Genomic DNA, 15144 nt, shown 5'->3' with positions numbered 1-15144 from the left:
ATGTAGTGTTAATAACACGATAAAATGTATCTTTTGTGAAGGGTGGGGAAAGGGCCCATTGGATATTTTAAATGAAAACTTAAAATGTTTTGTTCTTTGTCTTTCATTTGACTGACGACAAATATTCAAAAGTAAAAGGGCAAGAAGGAATAGCAGAGTAAAAAATATTTTCCTTTACAATGTGTATGTGTGTTAGAAATGTGCCAACATGTCCAAGTCCCCAGCTAGGCTTTCACGGTGCTACTTTCAACTTCACTTTTATGGAAAATCAAAAATGAGATATTTTTTTGGATTTATCACAGGAAGTAAAAGTTAAAAGTAGTCCCAGTGTGTGAGTGAAGTGGGAACGGGACTGCTCTGTTACTCCTTTTTAAAACTAGTATTTGTTTCCATTCTCTGTGAGGGGTTTGTTGAGGACTGTGCGTGCCCATGCATATGTGGAGGGGGGAGGGAGTATACGTGTGTGCACGCACATGTGCATGTTATAGAGAGGTGTCCCTTCTGTTCTTGTTGCTCTTTTCCTGACTTGTGGAGGAAGTGGTAGGAAGGAGGGAGTCCTGCCACCCTGCCATGCACCCAGTGACTTACCATCAGCTCCTGAGTTCACTCATCATGTTGTTCACAGAGTCCCCCCCATCCTGCCACTCTGTTTCATCCCACTCCTTGGTTCCCTCCTACTATCCCAGTTCCAGTCCCAGAGACCTTCTATCCCACCTTTCCTATCACTTTCTCACTAGAGACCTTAAATGACACCTTATCCTTTCTGCATCCCTGGTCGCAATATCAAGACACCCCCAGCACACTTCCCCATGCCCTCTTCTGTTCTGGCTGTTTCCCATCACCCTGATCCCAGCGAACTCCCGCGTCTCTCTTCTAGACAGTCATCAGTATTCAGAGACCATATTTGGTATCTGCTGGGACTGATGATTACAGTTTGATATTTGGATAAACCAAAAAATTGTGGATTCCTCCCATCTAATCAACTTACTTGTCTTTATCCAGAGAAAACAAAATCTAAGTGAAGTTTCCATTAAAAATAAAATCTTAAATCTAAAAAAAAAAAAAAATTAGAATTTTAATAATTGTTAAATATTATACAGGTGTTTCTCATCAGTAGATCTTTTCAGTGACAGCTATTAACATTATATCACTTAGACATTCATAAATTAAATAGTTGTATATAAAATGAGAAGTAACTTCTTGGCAGTAAAGCAAACAACCTCTAAAACAGAATCTATGAAAATCTATAAATCAGTGGCTGCATTGTTAATATGTAGGGAAAAGGTGACCACGTGGACTTCCAGAGCAGTGCATATAAAAGCTGAGGTCATGCTAATGCATGAGACTAGGAAGTAAATCTGACTAGAAACATAGAAGTGAAAATTACCGTATGCAAAGCACTGCGGAATGCATACAGTAAACTGAAAAACTAGAGGAAATACAGTTGGTTCTTTGCTCTCATGATTTTCGAGCTCTAGGATGTTGGTGGTAATAGTGATGTGAGTTTTGAGCTGACCATCCTTTGTAATGGTCTTTCTAAAGGTGCACCTCATGTTGTTTCTCTGCAATTTTGTGACACAACTTTTCAAAATAGCAGCATAGTCATGTAGCACCATTGTTACAGGCCCTTTGTCTGGAATGTTGAAAGGAAAGATGGCTCAATGGATAACGCTAGCCTTGGGAGACCGGAGTTCAGTTCCTTGCTCTGCCAGAGACTCCCTTTGTGATCTTGGACAGATCACACAGCCTCTCTATGCCTCGATTTCCTATCTGTAAAATGGGATAATAGCCCTGCCTTAGGGGGAAGTAGTGATGATGAATACATTAAAGTTTATGAGCCGCTCAGATATTACAGTAATGGAGGTTATATAGATTTAAGAGAGAAAGATAGATGATGATATTGCACTCAGGGGCTCCAGCCTCAGGATTGTTGTGCAAGGCACTGTACAAACACAAAGATGGAAATGGGCCTTGACCCAGAGAACTTGAAATCCAAGCCAACATGCAAAGGGAGGAGGGGAAGGGCATACTTCTCAGAATATAGAGATTATATGTACAAATATACATTTTCTTTTTTCAAGTTTTTTTTAATTACATAAATATGAGCTGCAACAAAATGCAACACAATAATGCCATTTCTTGTAGGCATGAAACAAAGGTGTGTCTTGAAGGATTTGGAGGAGAGATGGATTCAGGGAAGACATTTCATGCTATCTGTACTATAAATATGATAAAACACTATGCCAGAGGGGAACAAACACATTGCCACGGGGAAAAAAACACTCATATCCACACTAGAGGGCAGAAAACATGATCAGCATTGAGGAAGTTTAGAAAAGTTATAGAGTAAGAAAAGGAAAAAGTTTATATAAAAACAATCCTACACATAATTCCTTCTTGTCCATTCAGTGGGCAAAAAGGGGAGAAAGTGGGAAAAATTTGAAAGTTCAAAAAGGTTTTAATTTTCAAAAACTAAAACAAGAATTTCGGAAAGTGAACAGACATTTTTGTTTTATTATGAAATTTCACAATGTGAAATTGAAACACTTTGACAAAAATGACATTTCCCTATGAACATTTTTGTTTTCAGATAACTCCTGTCTTTTAATGCTCTAATCAATGAGAATTCAAACAGAGACACAAAACATTTCATGCATATGGGGGTTGTTTCTTAGATAAAAGCTTTTTTCCCTGCCAGAACAAAGGGTTGCTCTGATTTGACAAAGGCATTTTGACCTATCGGTGTGGCTATGACTGTTTATCAACTGTGAGTCCTTCATTTTAGAATCTGTCAAATTTAATCAGCCTTTTACCTTAGATTTTCCCTCCCAACAGTGATAGCTTCACTAACTGCCACTTCCTGCAATAAGATTTCACCAGGCTTTCTCACCTAAGAATTTCCTCCCAGTGCTTTTGATGGCCTCACATGCTCCTGAGAGCCAGGCAAAATTTTTGGTCATAACTGTAAGCCCTACACCTTCTTAAACTGCAGATAGGTATTCTTCTCCCCCATGTTGCACCCTAGCAGCTCAGTGCTTTCCCCAATCCCACGTACGGGGTTTCTTGTCAGCTGGAATCCTTAAACATATGGGATGTCTATTCCTGGTCACAGGGTGAGTCACTTTTTAAAGACAGAGTAAAATATCATTAATTTTATGTTTGCATCTATCATTACAGAAAAGGGCTGGTGTGTAAATGTGGTAAATTTTCATGACAATGTTGCAAGACTGTTGTCGGTGGTTTCTAACCCACAACGAAGGGGTTAATTTTTCATATTCCTATTCAGATTCTTCTCTGAGCCTCTTGCTGCGCACCTAATTTTTAGTCCCAGCTGTATATAAATAATTCATCCTCATCAGCACAGAATCCAATTAGAAAAGGTGTCGCTCAGATCTGAGGGCACTGCTTCTGCAACTCCAGCTCTTTCAGGAATCAGACCCCCGTCAAACAATTAGGATAATAATAGAGATGAAAAGGATCTGATTGGTCTGAGTTCTCATAAAGAGCTAATATGAAACGTTAAATCAAGACAGTTGATAATCGCATAACTTCTTTAGTGGCCTGGAAAATTGCAGGTGGAATTTGCATTTATGGGAGCCATTGTTCCTCAGATCAAAGAGATGGGATCCAACTCTGATAAAAAACAAAACCGTTTTCTTTTGTTCAGTGGCTACTTTAGCTTTTTTTAATATTTGAAACCAAGTTAATAATTACGGAATTTCTGATTGAAAATATCAATCCTTAATATCAGAAATCTTTCAGATGGGGGAAGGCCATGCATGGTAGGCCATTCAGTTCCAGCCCACCTAATCCCAGTACATTCCGACACCATCACTTTTTGTATGGTTAATATAGCTTTCCATTGTGAACATGATCACAATTGAACCTCCTACTTCTTTTTTAGTCACTTGGCTCCAACATATGAATTACTTTGCCCCAATTGTATCCTGGTAACATTTTTAGACCAAAGAAAGTAAATCATTAGCTCTCCCTCTGTTCTTTCCTGCATGACTGTCTCTGCTTATAACTGCAATTCTTCTGTGAGTTGTGTGCAGTATTTAGTTTGTGGAGGGGGAACTTCAGCTGAATTGTGCAAGTCCCTTTGCAGCTTTATAGTTAGGATTCTGTTGAAACTTTACAAGCACTAGATCCCTTAAACAAACTTGAAAATGGTCATGAACACATCTCATAATATACTAAAAAAAAAGTTATGGAGAATATAAATGATGTATCTTTGTCAAATAAATCTTATCCATAGACACACACAAAAGAGGAGAGAACTATGGAGAAGAAAGTGTCTAGGTTCTAAGGTAATAGGTGCATTAGAAAAGCTTTAATAGAAGATATGATTGAACCACAGTTTTCTGTCATTCTGATTATCTTCATTGAATGTATGAATACCACAAAGTAGTAGCAGATAATCTCTGTTGTGTATCATTTGTAGTTGTCGCTACAGTGAAAAAGCAAAACTGAGGAAAAGGGGAAGTACTTGTTTTTCCTCTCTGTCCTAAATCACGTGAACGTGTGGAGATGGCTGAGGACAAGCTTTCTTTGAGTGAATTAAACGAATGGATGTTCTTTTAGCTGCTTTTAGAAGAGCATGTAATTGAAGTGGAGTTTGTTTTGTTTTGTTTGGAGTTTGTTTGGAGTTTGTTTTGTTTCCTTCTTTGTTTCTCTTCTTCTCGCCCCATTTATTTCCTTCCAGCTCCCAATTTCATCTTCAGGTCATTTTTCTCTTTCTTATTGTTTTTCTCCATTTGATTATCTCTTCCCATGAGCTCCCTTCCCTGGCTTTTACCAGCTTTTGTGATACTTCTTCTCTTTTCCCTTTTCCTGTATTCTCTCATGACCCTGGACTCTTCCAATCCTTGCCTCCATTCCCTTGTCCTGGTCCCCATCCCTTTACCTCTTGTTTTCCGAAATCTTCCACTTGAGGTGGATGTCTGGCTGGATGTGATGGGTATTATGAGGTTTACAGTGTCAGCTTTGGTTTTGAGCTTTAACTTTATGGAACAACAGTGTCATCCAGTGGCTTTCTCCATTAAGGACAAGTTGAAGTTCCTTTTCTTAAACTAAAGGAAATAATTCCTTTCAATGTTTCCTATTTCATATGTGAGTTAAAGTGGATATTAAACATTTGCCATGTTCAGCCCTTACTTACATGCTACAGCTTGCTAATGTTTATTAATCGCAGTACATACATAGTACACATTAAACAAGAGAGTATATATCTTAGTATCGCATGGTATTGGATAGTGTATTTCTTACACTGGTTAAACATCAGTTCCTGTACAATTGCACAGAAACAAGATAGCCATTAAAATTACCATTAAGAGAACACCTACAATATACAGGAGAAAGAGCTAAATAATACAATCTTTTGAAAGCACGTGCAATTTGCTTTTTTGTTGTTGAATTAGAATAGGCCTGGATTTTCTTTGTGTTATGATCTTTTGGATAAAATTATACTGGAATACAGATGATTGAAAAGATTTCCTGCCTAATATTTGGTTCCTTTTTCATACAGTTTGTCACCTTATCTAAAAAAGATATCACAAAGAGAAAACGTTAAAAAAGGGAAACGACGACGACTAGTGGGTTGGGTGTTTGCAGAGCAGACAAAAGCAGTAACTTCTATAGAGGGAGAGGTTTTTTAAAAGAGGATTATTTAATCTGAAAAGGATAAATGGATGAGGAGCTATAGTAAAAGAATATTAAAATTAACAGATGGGTATAATGAAGGCTATTCAGACATTTGTGTTTTATGTTCTTGCATAAGAGAGAAACAAGAGGACGTACAAAAATAAAAAAAAATGTATTTGGGGGACTGCCTCGCTCATGGAATGGCTTGGACAGAAATGAGGTGACTAATTTTGTAGAACTATATTGGTTAAATTTTCGTTTTGCAAAACAAAAGCCAAGTGTGGACTTAGGATCTCAGTACCCTTCTGTCTGAACCTCTAAATCCTGGGGGTGGAAGTCGGCAATGGATGTTAAGATAAGGGGGTCCAATTCTGGCCCATCCTGTAACAATAGGATGCAGAATCTTTCAACTCTAAGTCACTAATTGGAGCCTGGCCGAGGTTGGTAGTGACCAAGATTTGCTGCTTGATGCTATTAATTGGTGAAATCCATTATAGTCCAAGTGGGGGGTGTCCTCCTTGCAATTCATGCTAAATGGCAAGTGTGTTTGCAATTTAGCAGAGAGGCCAAAGCCTGAATAGGCATGGAGACTAAACTACTGTTCCTCCTTAGTCATAGGGGTATCAGAGTGGAAGAGTATACTGATAGGGAAACTTGTTACTGCTGCCTATGCTGTCCTGTTCTCAGGCCATTCTGTGACTTAGAGAGCACTACTGTCTCCTGGGCTGTGATCCCAGCATCTTTAAAATATGGGGGAGTTCCATGTTTTTAAAAGAATAATTAATTTTTGTGAAATGGCAGCAAACCATTCAAAGGAAATATTTTGATATACAATGGCTAAACTAACCTGTGGAACCTCAGTGCTGGATGATATAATTGAGTCACACTTAGCTTGGAACATAACGTAAGAATGACCAGACTGGGTCAGACCAATGGTCTAACTAGCCCAGTATCCTGTTTTCTGACAGTGGCCCATTCCAGATGCTTCAGAGGGAGAGAACATTGCAATTATTGAGTGATCCATTCCCTGTCATCCAATCCCAACATTTGGCAGTCAGAGGCTTAGGGATATCCAGTGTATGAGATTGTTTTCCTGACTATTTTGGCCATATAATTGCCATTGATGGACCTCTCCTCCATGAACTTATCTAATTCTTTTTTTAACTCAGTTCTTCTTTTGGCTTTCACAACATCCATTGGCAATGAGTTGCACAGGTGGACTGTGTGTGATGTAAAGAAGTACTTCCTTTTTATTCATTTTTAAACCTGCTGTCTATCCATTTTATTGAGTGAGCCCCAGTTCTTGTGTTAGGTAACGCTGTAAATCTCACTTATTTTCTACACACCATTCATGATTTTATAGGCCTCTCTCACTTACACCCTTAATTGTCTCTTTTCCATGCTGAACAGTCTCAGTCTTTTTAATCTCTCCTCATATGAAAGCTGTTCCATACCCATAATCATTTTTGTTGCCTTTCTCTGTACCTTTTCCAGTTCTAATATCTTATGTGAGATGGCGTGACCAGGAAGGATTATACACTAATAAGGATGTCATCTGCATTTACACTAGTAGGATGAAAAAGACTAGGAGTATCAATTTGCATACTTCAAGGCACTTGGGGTTGGAAAGAAATGTGCCCACACCAAATTGTTAGGTACCAGTTCACATTGCAGAGGTGGATTTGATTTGTTTTAGATTCCACTGAAGAATTAGGTATCACTCATCAGTGGAGACAGGATTCCAGATTAGGTGACCCGCAGGTCTATTTTGGTGTGGCAGTTCATAGAGGTAAGAGAGCACTACCCTTGTTATTCCACTGTGACAACACACATTAATATTCTGGTTTTCCATGTCCATACCTATATATGTCAAGCCAGGGTTTTTTTAAACAGATGTTTGGTTATAAGCTTTCTTTCATTCCCTTACACATGACTCTGCCCAATTCAGAAAATGAGGCCCTGGCCACTAATATATATTGTAGAGAACCAAACTTTAATATGGGAAACAGTAACACTTAGCACTTACGTCACTCCCCACATCTCCACAGCCTTCTACACGTGTTGAAATCAAGGTTATTCATCTGAACCATTTCGGTAGTTGACATTGAGTTCCGACCCCGCATAGAAAGAAAATAAACATTGACAGAAAATTTTGCATTCATGGTGTGCTTTAATTGTAAAATAAGGAATGTATTTAGCTTGAGTTCTGCAGCCCTTATGTGTGTTCAGTCATTTTTCACTTGCTGATGTTTTGTTCCCTCTCCCTTTTGGGAAGAGGGAGTACTTCAGGGCTGCCTCTGATGTGTAACAGAACACCTGGTACAATTATGTTTTTACTGACGACTTTGTAGTCTGAGGGATCAAGTGTCAGATATTTTTGCTATGGAGGCTTGAGGCTTTGAATCCTTTTAGATTTGCACTTTTATTAAGGTCTTTTTAATAGGAAGGTGTTTTTCTCTCATTATGATACGGATGAATAAATCTTGCTCTCAGTTATCTTAATAATCCCCTCTTCTGGCCTTCAAACGGTCCATTTAAATGTGTTAACTGTTTCTGCTAAACAATCTGTTCCACCTTGTATTTAGCTGAGACACATTTAGCTGAGTCCAGCAGAGGGCAACAGAAATGATTAGCGGGCTGGGGCACATGACTTATGAGGAGAGGCTGAGGGAGCTGGTCTTATATAAGTTTGCAGAAGAGAAGAGTGAGGGGGGATTTCATAGCAGCCTTCAACTAGCTGAAGGGGGGTTCCAAAGACAATGGAGCTCAGCTGTTCTTGGTGGCAGATGACAAAACAAGGAGCAGTGGTCTCAAGTTGCAGTGGGAAAGGTCTAGATTAAAAACTTGTTCACTAGGAGGGTGGTGAAGCACTGGAATGGGTTACCTAGGGAGGTTGTGGCATCTCCATCCTTAGAAGATTTTAAGGCCTGGCTTGACAAAGCTCTCGCTTTGATGACTTGGCTGGGGTTGGCCCTGCTTTGAGCAGGGGGTTGGACTAGATGACCTCCTGAGGTCCCTTCCAGTCCTATTCTTCTATGATTTCCCAAACCTGAAGAAAAGCTCTGTGGGAGATCAAAAGCTAGTCTCTCTCACCAACACCAGTTTCCCAAAAAAAGCTATTTCTTCATCCACCTTGTCTCTTTCAATAAAAAATTGTCAGATTTAAATAAGGAAACAAGTAAACATGCAAAGAACTAATCGGAGTTTGAGGGAGAAAAAGATCCAATCCTAAACTCTCAGTTTTGGGGCTATGCATCTCCAGGGCTGGGGGAGAATATATTAGCCCTAAATAAGTGACTGATTTAATGTGAATTACATTAATGGTTCTTTTTATCACTTGGTTCTCTGTGTAGATTATCATAGACTAATTTCATTTTTTCTTTTCTTCCTTTTTCTAACATGCCTTTTTTCCCTGTGCTTACAGCTCTTTATGAGATTTTCTTCCCAAATGCTTTTATTTCTGAGCTAGATTCCTATGTCCTCAGTATACACCACTTGTAATTAATGTGGTGAGGTTCCAAATGCAGTGTTCATTAACTTCTGTTTTTTTGTTATTTCTATATCTTTTCAGTTTATTTAGTGTGACTTTCATTTTCCCTCCTTCCCCTACAGTGAAAGCAGCCATTAAGAACGTGTCTATATTTAATCAAACCTGTGTGACGTGGAGAAGGAGTCCTAGAGAAACTGACTTGAAGATGGTGTATTTGGTAAGCAATACAGGATGTTCAGAGTTTCTCCCTGGCCTGTCTCTTGGAGCATTGGCACTTTGGCTGAAAATGGTGTTTTCCACATTGCTTCCTGCTGACTTCCTCCCACTTAGTTCCCAGTCTGCATCATTTCCTCTTCCAAAAGATGTCCTTTTTGTGTTCATCTGAGTGCAGTGAGGAAAGGAGATCAGATGGACGGGAACTCCACAGGCAGGCAATGAGTAGCTGCAGTGTTAGAGACCAGGTGGAGAGCCTCTTGGAAGTGTGGCCCTCGAAGGCCGTAATTATTTGATGGGAGTTGTGGCGGCAATTATTTGGTGAAGTTACTGAAATGTTTGCAGCAGCAGGACTTCTGCAGAGCAGCAAATCAATTAACATGGCAGCAAACATATTGTAACGGACCCCAGTGTTGGGAGCCATTATGAGTGCTGCGTCACACCAGCCCCTTAAATGTTTGGTAGTGTGCTGTGTGTTACCGCATGCTTAATGCCAGCGCTGCAGGTGCTCGACACGTTTCAGATATTAGCCTTTGTTGGGTTTCAGTAAACACTTGCAGACGGTGGTATATCACAAAGGGTCACTTTATTTTTTGATTTATGAATGCTTTATTTATTTATTTATTTATTTATTTATTTATTTTGCCATACATAAGAGCACAGTTACTCCTGGCTTTAATATACAAACAAAGGATGATGATTGCAACACACAACAGGTCCCAGTCCAGCCCTAAAGGGCAGTGCAGTACAGGAGAGTGAAGGTCTGTTCCCGGTGAAATCACCCCAGGTCACCCCTCTGCCGAGACAATCATGCAGTGGCCTGCAGATCCCCCCAGCCTGAGTTCAGTGCTTTTATCCAGTTCTGGTAGTCTTGCTCCAGTCCATCCTCATAGACCCCATTCTCACAGGTCACTCTTGGTTATCCACCATCCCTTGCTACCACTGACCCCCTTGCCAGGTGACAGGCTGTCCAGCCAGCCCTTCAGTCCTTAAACAGCTTGGCCTTCTTTCCACAGTCTGCTCCAGGCTGCTGCCTCTAGCTCCTGCTTCCACATGCCTCTGGCTCCCTCTCTCTAGAATCCTGCTGGCCAGATGTTGCCCTGAGGATCAACACAGTGTCCAGTAAAAGGCAGTTATGATAGAGAATATAGCAATGACTTAATTAAAATAGCAGAGAATCTGTTAACAGGGTAGCAAAATGGTTAATGCAACAGAAAATAAGGAGCAAATTGATTAATATAGCCAAAAAAGCAATCAGTATGCCAAGATGAATATAGTTGCAAATACAAAATCAAATCAGTGAATAGAGTAGCGAACTTGTTGATACAGCTGAGATTTACATTGCAGAGGTAAGGTGATAGGGTGGTGAGAGATGAGAGAATGTACTGGTGGTTGCATGGAACTTACTGAAAACACACATGCTGACAGCAATACTCTCATTCATAAAATACACAGCAAGTGCTATAGAACTCAAATTTTTACTTCCTTTTCCTTCAAAAGTTTCACATACAAGGGCAAAGATGGCATCAGAAGGCATTTTTTCATGAAGCAACATTTAACTTCACAGCAGAGGAAGAGACTCCAGAGGTGTGCCTAGACCTAGAGGCAGGCACTAACTACACTGTGAACATCACCATAGTGTCTCCTGAGCCCTCAACACCAGTCACTATAACCATCAATACAACTGGTAAGTGGCACGCTGCTTGATTTACTTAGGTGTTAGGGTTAAGGGGAAGGTACCTCAATGTAAATACGCTCATGTAGCTGATTCACTATGGCTCTGGTCAAGTGGGTGAGGGATTGCCAATGGGAGGAGCAATGCATTTACTCGATTCAGAGCTCTAGATGAAAGGGATCCTAAGTGGTGGTTGGAGAGAACCTGTGTGAAGGGTCATAACGTATGGATAGGCCAAGTACACTTTGCAGAGAAGAACCATGAGTTGTATGGTCAGGAAAGCTGTAGGTGAGGGACCAGGAGATATATGGTCAGGATTTTAGTTTTTCACCATTTAGGCACCATTCAGGGTGTATAGTAATACATTGGGTGTAGTGTGTTTTATGACTTAAATGAAACTTATCACGTTTTTGTATTGGCAGCTGTACATTGAATGTAAATACATATGCAGTAGATGATACTGCTGGAAAATATTTTCTGGTATAAGCATTTGTTTTTAAAAATCTTTTTAAAACGTGATAAAATGCAATTCATTTAAGGAAAAAAAAGTCTTAGAATAGCAGGGTGTTGTTTTGGGTCAAAGCTGTTCTCTCTCTCTCTGTGTGTTTGGCTCTCCTATTGTTAATAGTGAGACTTAAGTGCATAAAACCAGAGCGGAATATCAGAGTTGAAATCCACCGTACAGGGCTGAGGGGAACATTTAGAGACTACAGAGGCAATGTGGCCCAATGGAGAGGACACAGGTCGGGGACCCAGCAGATTGAGTTCTGTTCCCAGCCCTGCCACTGACCTGCTATGTGACATTGTTACTTCACTACTTCTTAGTGCCTCGCTTTCCCCTCCCGTCCTTCATCTGTCTTGTCTGTTTAGATTGTCATCTCTTCAGCACAGGAGCTCTCTCATATTGTGTTAGTACCACGCATAGTGCAACAGAGCTTTAAACCACTATTGCAAATAATCGATAATAAATAGCAAGAATATTGATCTAGCTTTTATGTGCAATAAGGAGGAAATGTACCCAGTTGTAAGAACAGTGTCTTTTGAGAAGCTATGACTTTGTCTTTTCTTCTGTTTCGTAGAAGAGAAAGGATTCAGCAATGTTTCAGTATTTAATGATACCTGTTTGAAATGGAGGAGACATTCTGGAAGAGTTGGGGTGAAGGAAACCTACCTAGTGAGTGAGACCTGTAATTTTTATTCATATCTGGAGAGAAAAGTAGGGTTTGGGATTTAAAGATTTTAGTGGAAGTTTAAATAAGCCTAAAAAAAAATTGCTGTGTAAAAAAGTTAATTTGATTTGGGTTTTAAATAGCTGTGCAAAGCTCTGAGATTTTCTAAAGAGCTTATTAAAGTTGTGGGTTTTTTTTTTTTTTTATTTCTATGGTAGTTTCATATACAGGAACAACAGGGGTATGTGGGGAAACCCTCCAATGAAATGATGATTAACTTCACCACAGAGGAAGAGAAACCAGAGACATGCCTGGCTCTGCACGTGGGCACAAACTACACTGTGAATATCACTGAGGCATCTACCAAGCTTGTTTTACAAATCCTCATAATACTCCCAGCAACTGGTAAGTGCTGTTCTCCTGAACGTTGTCTCATTGTTTCCTTGTACTCCTCCATCAGTCTGTCAGCATCCATCTGGCATCTCTTGTCTTATACTTCAGTTGTTAACTCTTTGGGTGCCGAGACTGTCTTTTTGTTCTGTTTGTGTGTACAGTGCCTAGTCTGCGGGGGGTCCTGCTTCAAGGCTAGGGCACCTCAGTGCTGTAATTATACAAATAAATTATAATAAGAGTAGTAGGTTACGTTTCTAGTGCAGCGACTGTATGTAATAACAGGCTTACTTGGCTTGAATTCTGACCGTTCCAATGAGTGAGACATCTGAGGTTTGAAGAAGACAAGTAAAGGAGAAAATCTATGAGGCAGTCCGTCTTAAATCCTCACATTGAGGGGTTGTGCGTACCTCTTTTACTGCTCCTTCTCAAAACCCATTATAGTTACTGAATGATGTGCAGGAGCATTAAGAGGATATCTGATTGTCTTGTCTAAAGTAGAGGCAAATACTGCAGAGTCTCTATCTAGGCAAATGCTCATTGACTGGTGTGAGAGATTTGCCTGACAAGTACTGGACGATTTATTCTTCTTCGAATTGTTGCTCATGTCCATTCTGATTTAGGTGTGTACACGTTCCACATGCATTGATGCTCAAAATTTTTCCTCTAGTGGTATCCGTAGGGCAGGCTCTATCACCCTCTGCAGCGGTGAATGTATGCGCTTGTATATATAGCGCTGCCGGCCCCCCCCTTCCTCTTAGTTCCTTCTTACCACCCATGACGGTGCTGGAACAACTCTCTTGCTCTCTCTCGCAAGTCTCTGTTTTTCCCTAGTGGTTCTAACTATTTCTAGCTGTTGCTAGTTTATATAGTTTTTAAAAGTTGGTTGCTTGGTTAGTTTGTTAGTTTACTAGTTAGAAAGTTCCCAAGGTCCCTGGGTTTAAACCCTGTGCTTCATGCAAGAAGCCTATGCCACTGAGTGACCTGCATCAGAGCTGTTTAAGGTGTTTGGGGGAAGGTTACGTCTCTGAGAAGTCTAAGATCTGTAAGAGCTTTTGCCCAAGAACTAAGAAGGACCGGGACATCAGACTTAAGGCCATTCTGATGGAGGTGGTGCTCAGACCAGCGTCATAGCCACGATCAAACTTTGGACTGAGTACCGTGATGTTGACAAGACGCCCTCCTCCGGTGTTGGAGTCGACCCAGCACTGCTTGGCATCCCCAAAAGAAGGTGCATTCATGGAAGGAGCATTTGCCAGCTCCGAAGCCAGCTAAGAAAAGTTCAGGGAAGCCGGAGTCAGCCTGAAAGGGGTCTCCACCTCTCGTGTACAGGGTACTGATGAAAGGACAGAGCGCGACTCATCTTGATAGCCCCGGCATGGCCTCTGGTTCAGGATGCTGTTAGATCTGTCAGTTGCTCGTCCTCGGTCTCTGCCATTGCACCCAGGACAGGGGTCGGTTACTTCACCCGGACCTAGCCTCACTGCATCTGATGGCATGGATGCTTCATGGCTGAACAGGGAAGAGCATCACTGTTCAGTCAAGGTCCAGAGAATAGTGTTGGAAAATAGGAAGCCTTCCACCAGGGCATAGAATCATAGGGCTGGAAGGGACCTCGAGAGGTCATCTAATCCAGTCCCCTACACTCATGTCAGGACTAAGTAACGTCTAGACCATCCCTGACAGGTTTTTCTATAACCTGCTCTTAAAAATCTCCAATGATGGAGCTTCCACAACCTCCTTAGGCAATTTATTCCAGTGATTAACCACCCTGACAGTTAGGAAGTTTTTCCTAATGTCCAACCTAAACCTCCTTTCCTGCAGTTTAAGCCCATTGCTTTTTGTCCTGGCCTCAGAGGTTAAGAACAACAATTTTTCTCCCTTCTCCATATAACAACCTTTTATGTACTTGAAAGCTGTTATCATGTCCCCTCTCAGTCTTCTCTTCTCCAGGCTAAACAAACCCAGTTATTTCAGTCTTGCCTCATAGGTCATGTTTTCTAGACCTTTAATAATTTTTGTTGCTCTTCTCTGGACTTTCTCCAATTTGTCCATATCTTTCCTGAAATGTGGCGCCCAGAACTGGACACAATACTCCAGTTGAGGCCTAATCACTGCAGAGTAGAGTGGAAGAATTACTACTCGTGTCTTACTTGCAACACCCCTGCTAATACATCCCAGAATCATGTTAGCTTTTTTTGCAACGGCATTAGACTGTAGATTCATATTTAGCTTGTAGTCTGCTCTGACCCCCAGATCTCTTTCCACAGTACTCCTTCCTAGGCAGTCATTTCCCATTTTATACGTGTGCAACGGATTGATTGTTCCTTCCTACGTGGAGTACTTTGCATTTGTCCTAATTGAATTTCATCCTATTTACCTCAGACCAATTCTCCAGTTTGTCCAGATAATTCTGAATTATAATCCTATCCTCCAAAGCACTTGCAACCCCTCCCATCTTGGTATTGTCTGCAAACTTAGTAAGTGTACTCTCTATGCCATTATCTAAATCATTGATGAACATATAGAACAGAACTGGACTCGGGCATCCTACCTAGCAAAAT

General features: G+C 40.6%; 1 protein-coding gene across 1 annotated transcript in view; it reads left to right on the top strand.

The window, feature by feature from the left end:
* Positions 1–15144, top strand: part of SUSD1 (sushi domain containing 1) — an 89573-nt gene that overhangs the window by 25886 nt on the left and 48543 nt on the right. The window contains exons 11-14 of the mRNA XM_067553489.1: positions 9256–9350; positions 10847–11033; positions 12101–12195; positions 12409–12595. Coding sequence (XP_067409590.1) covers positions 9256–9350; positions 10847–11033; positions 12101–12195; positions 12409–12595 — 564 coding nt within the window. The remainder of the gene's footprint in view (positions 1–9255; positions 9351–10846; positions 11034–12100; positions 12196–12408; positions 12596–15144) is intronic.

This window comes from Emydura macquarii, unplaced genomic scaffold, assembly GCF_026122565.2.
Source record: "Emydura macquarii macquarii isolate MOO-44397 ecotype Brisbane River unplaced genomic scaffold, CSIRO-AGI_Emac_v2 contig_1451, whole genome shotgun sequence".
In the NCBI taxonomy this organism is placed as follows: domain Eukaryota; kingdom Metazoa; phylum Chordata; order Testudines; family Chelidae; genus Emydura; species Emydura macquarii.
This window is presented reverse-complemented; position numbering and strand designations above follow the sequence as displayed.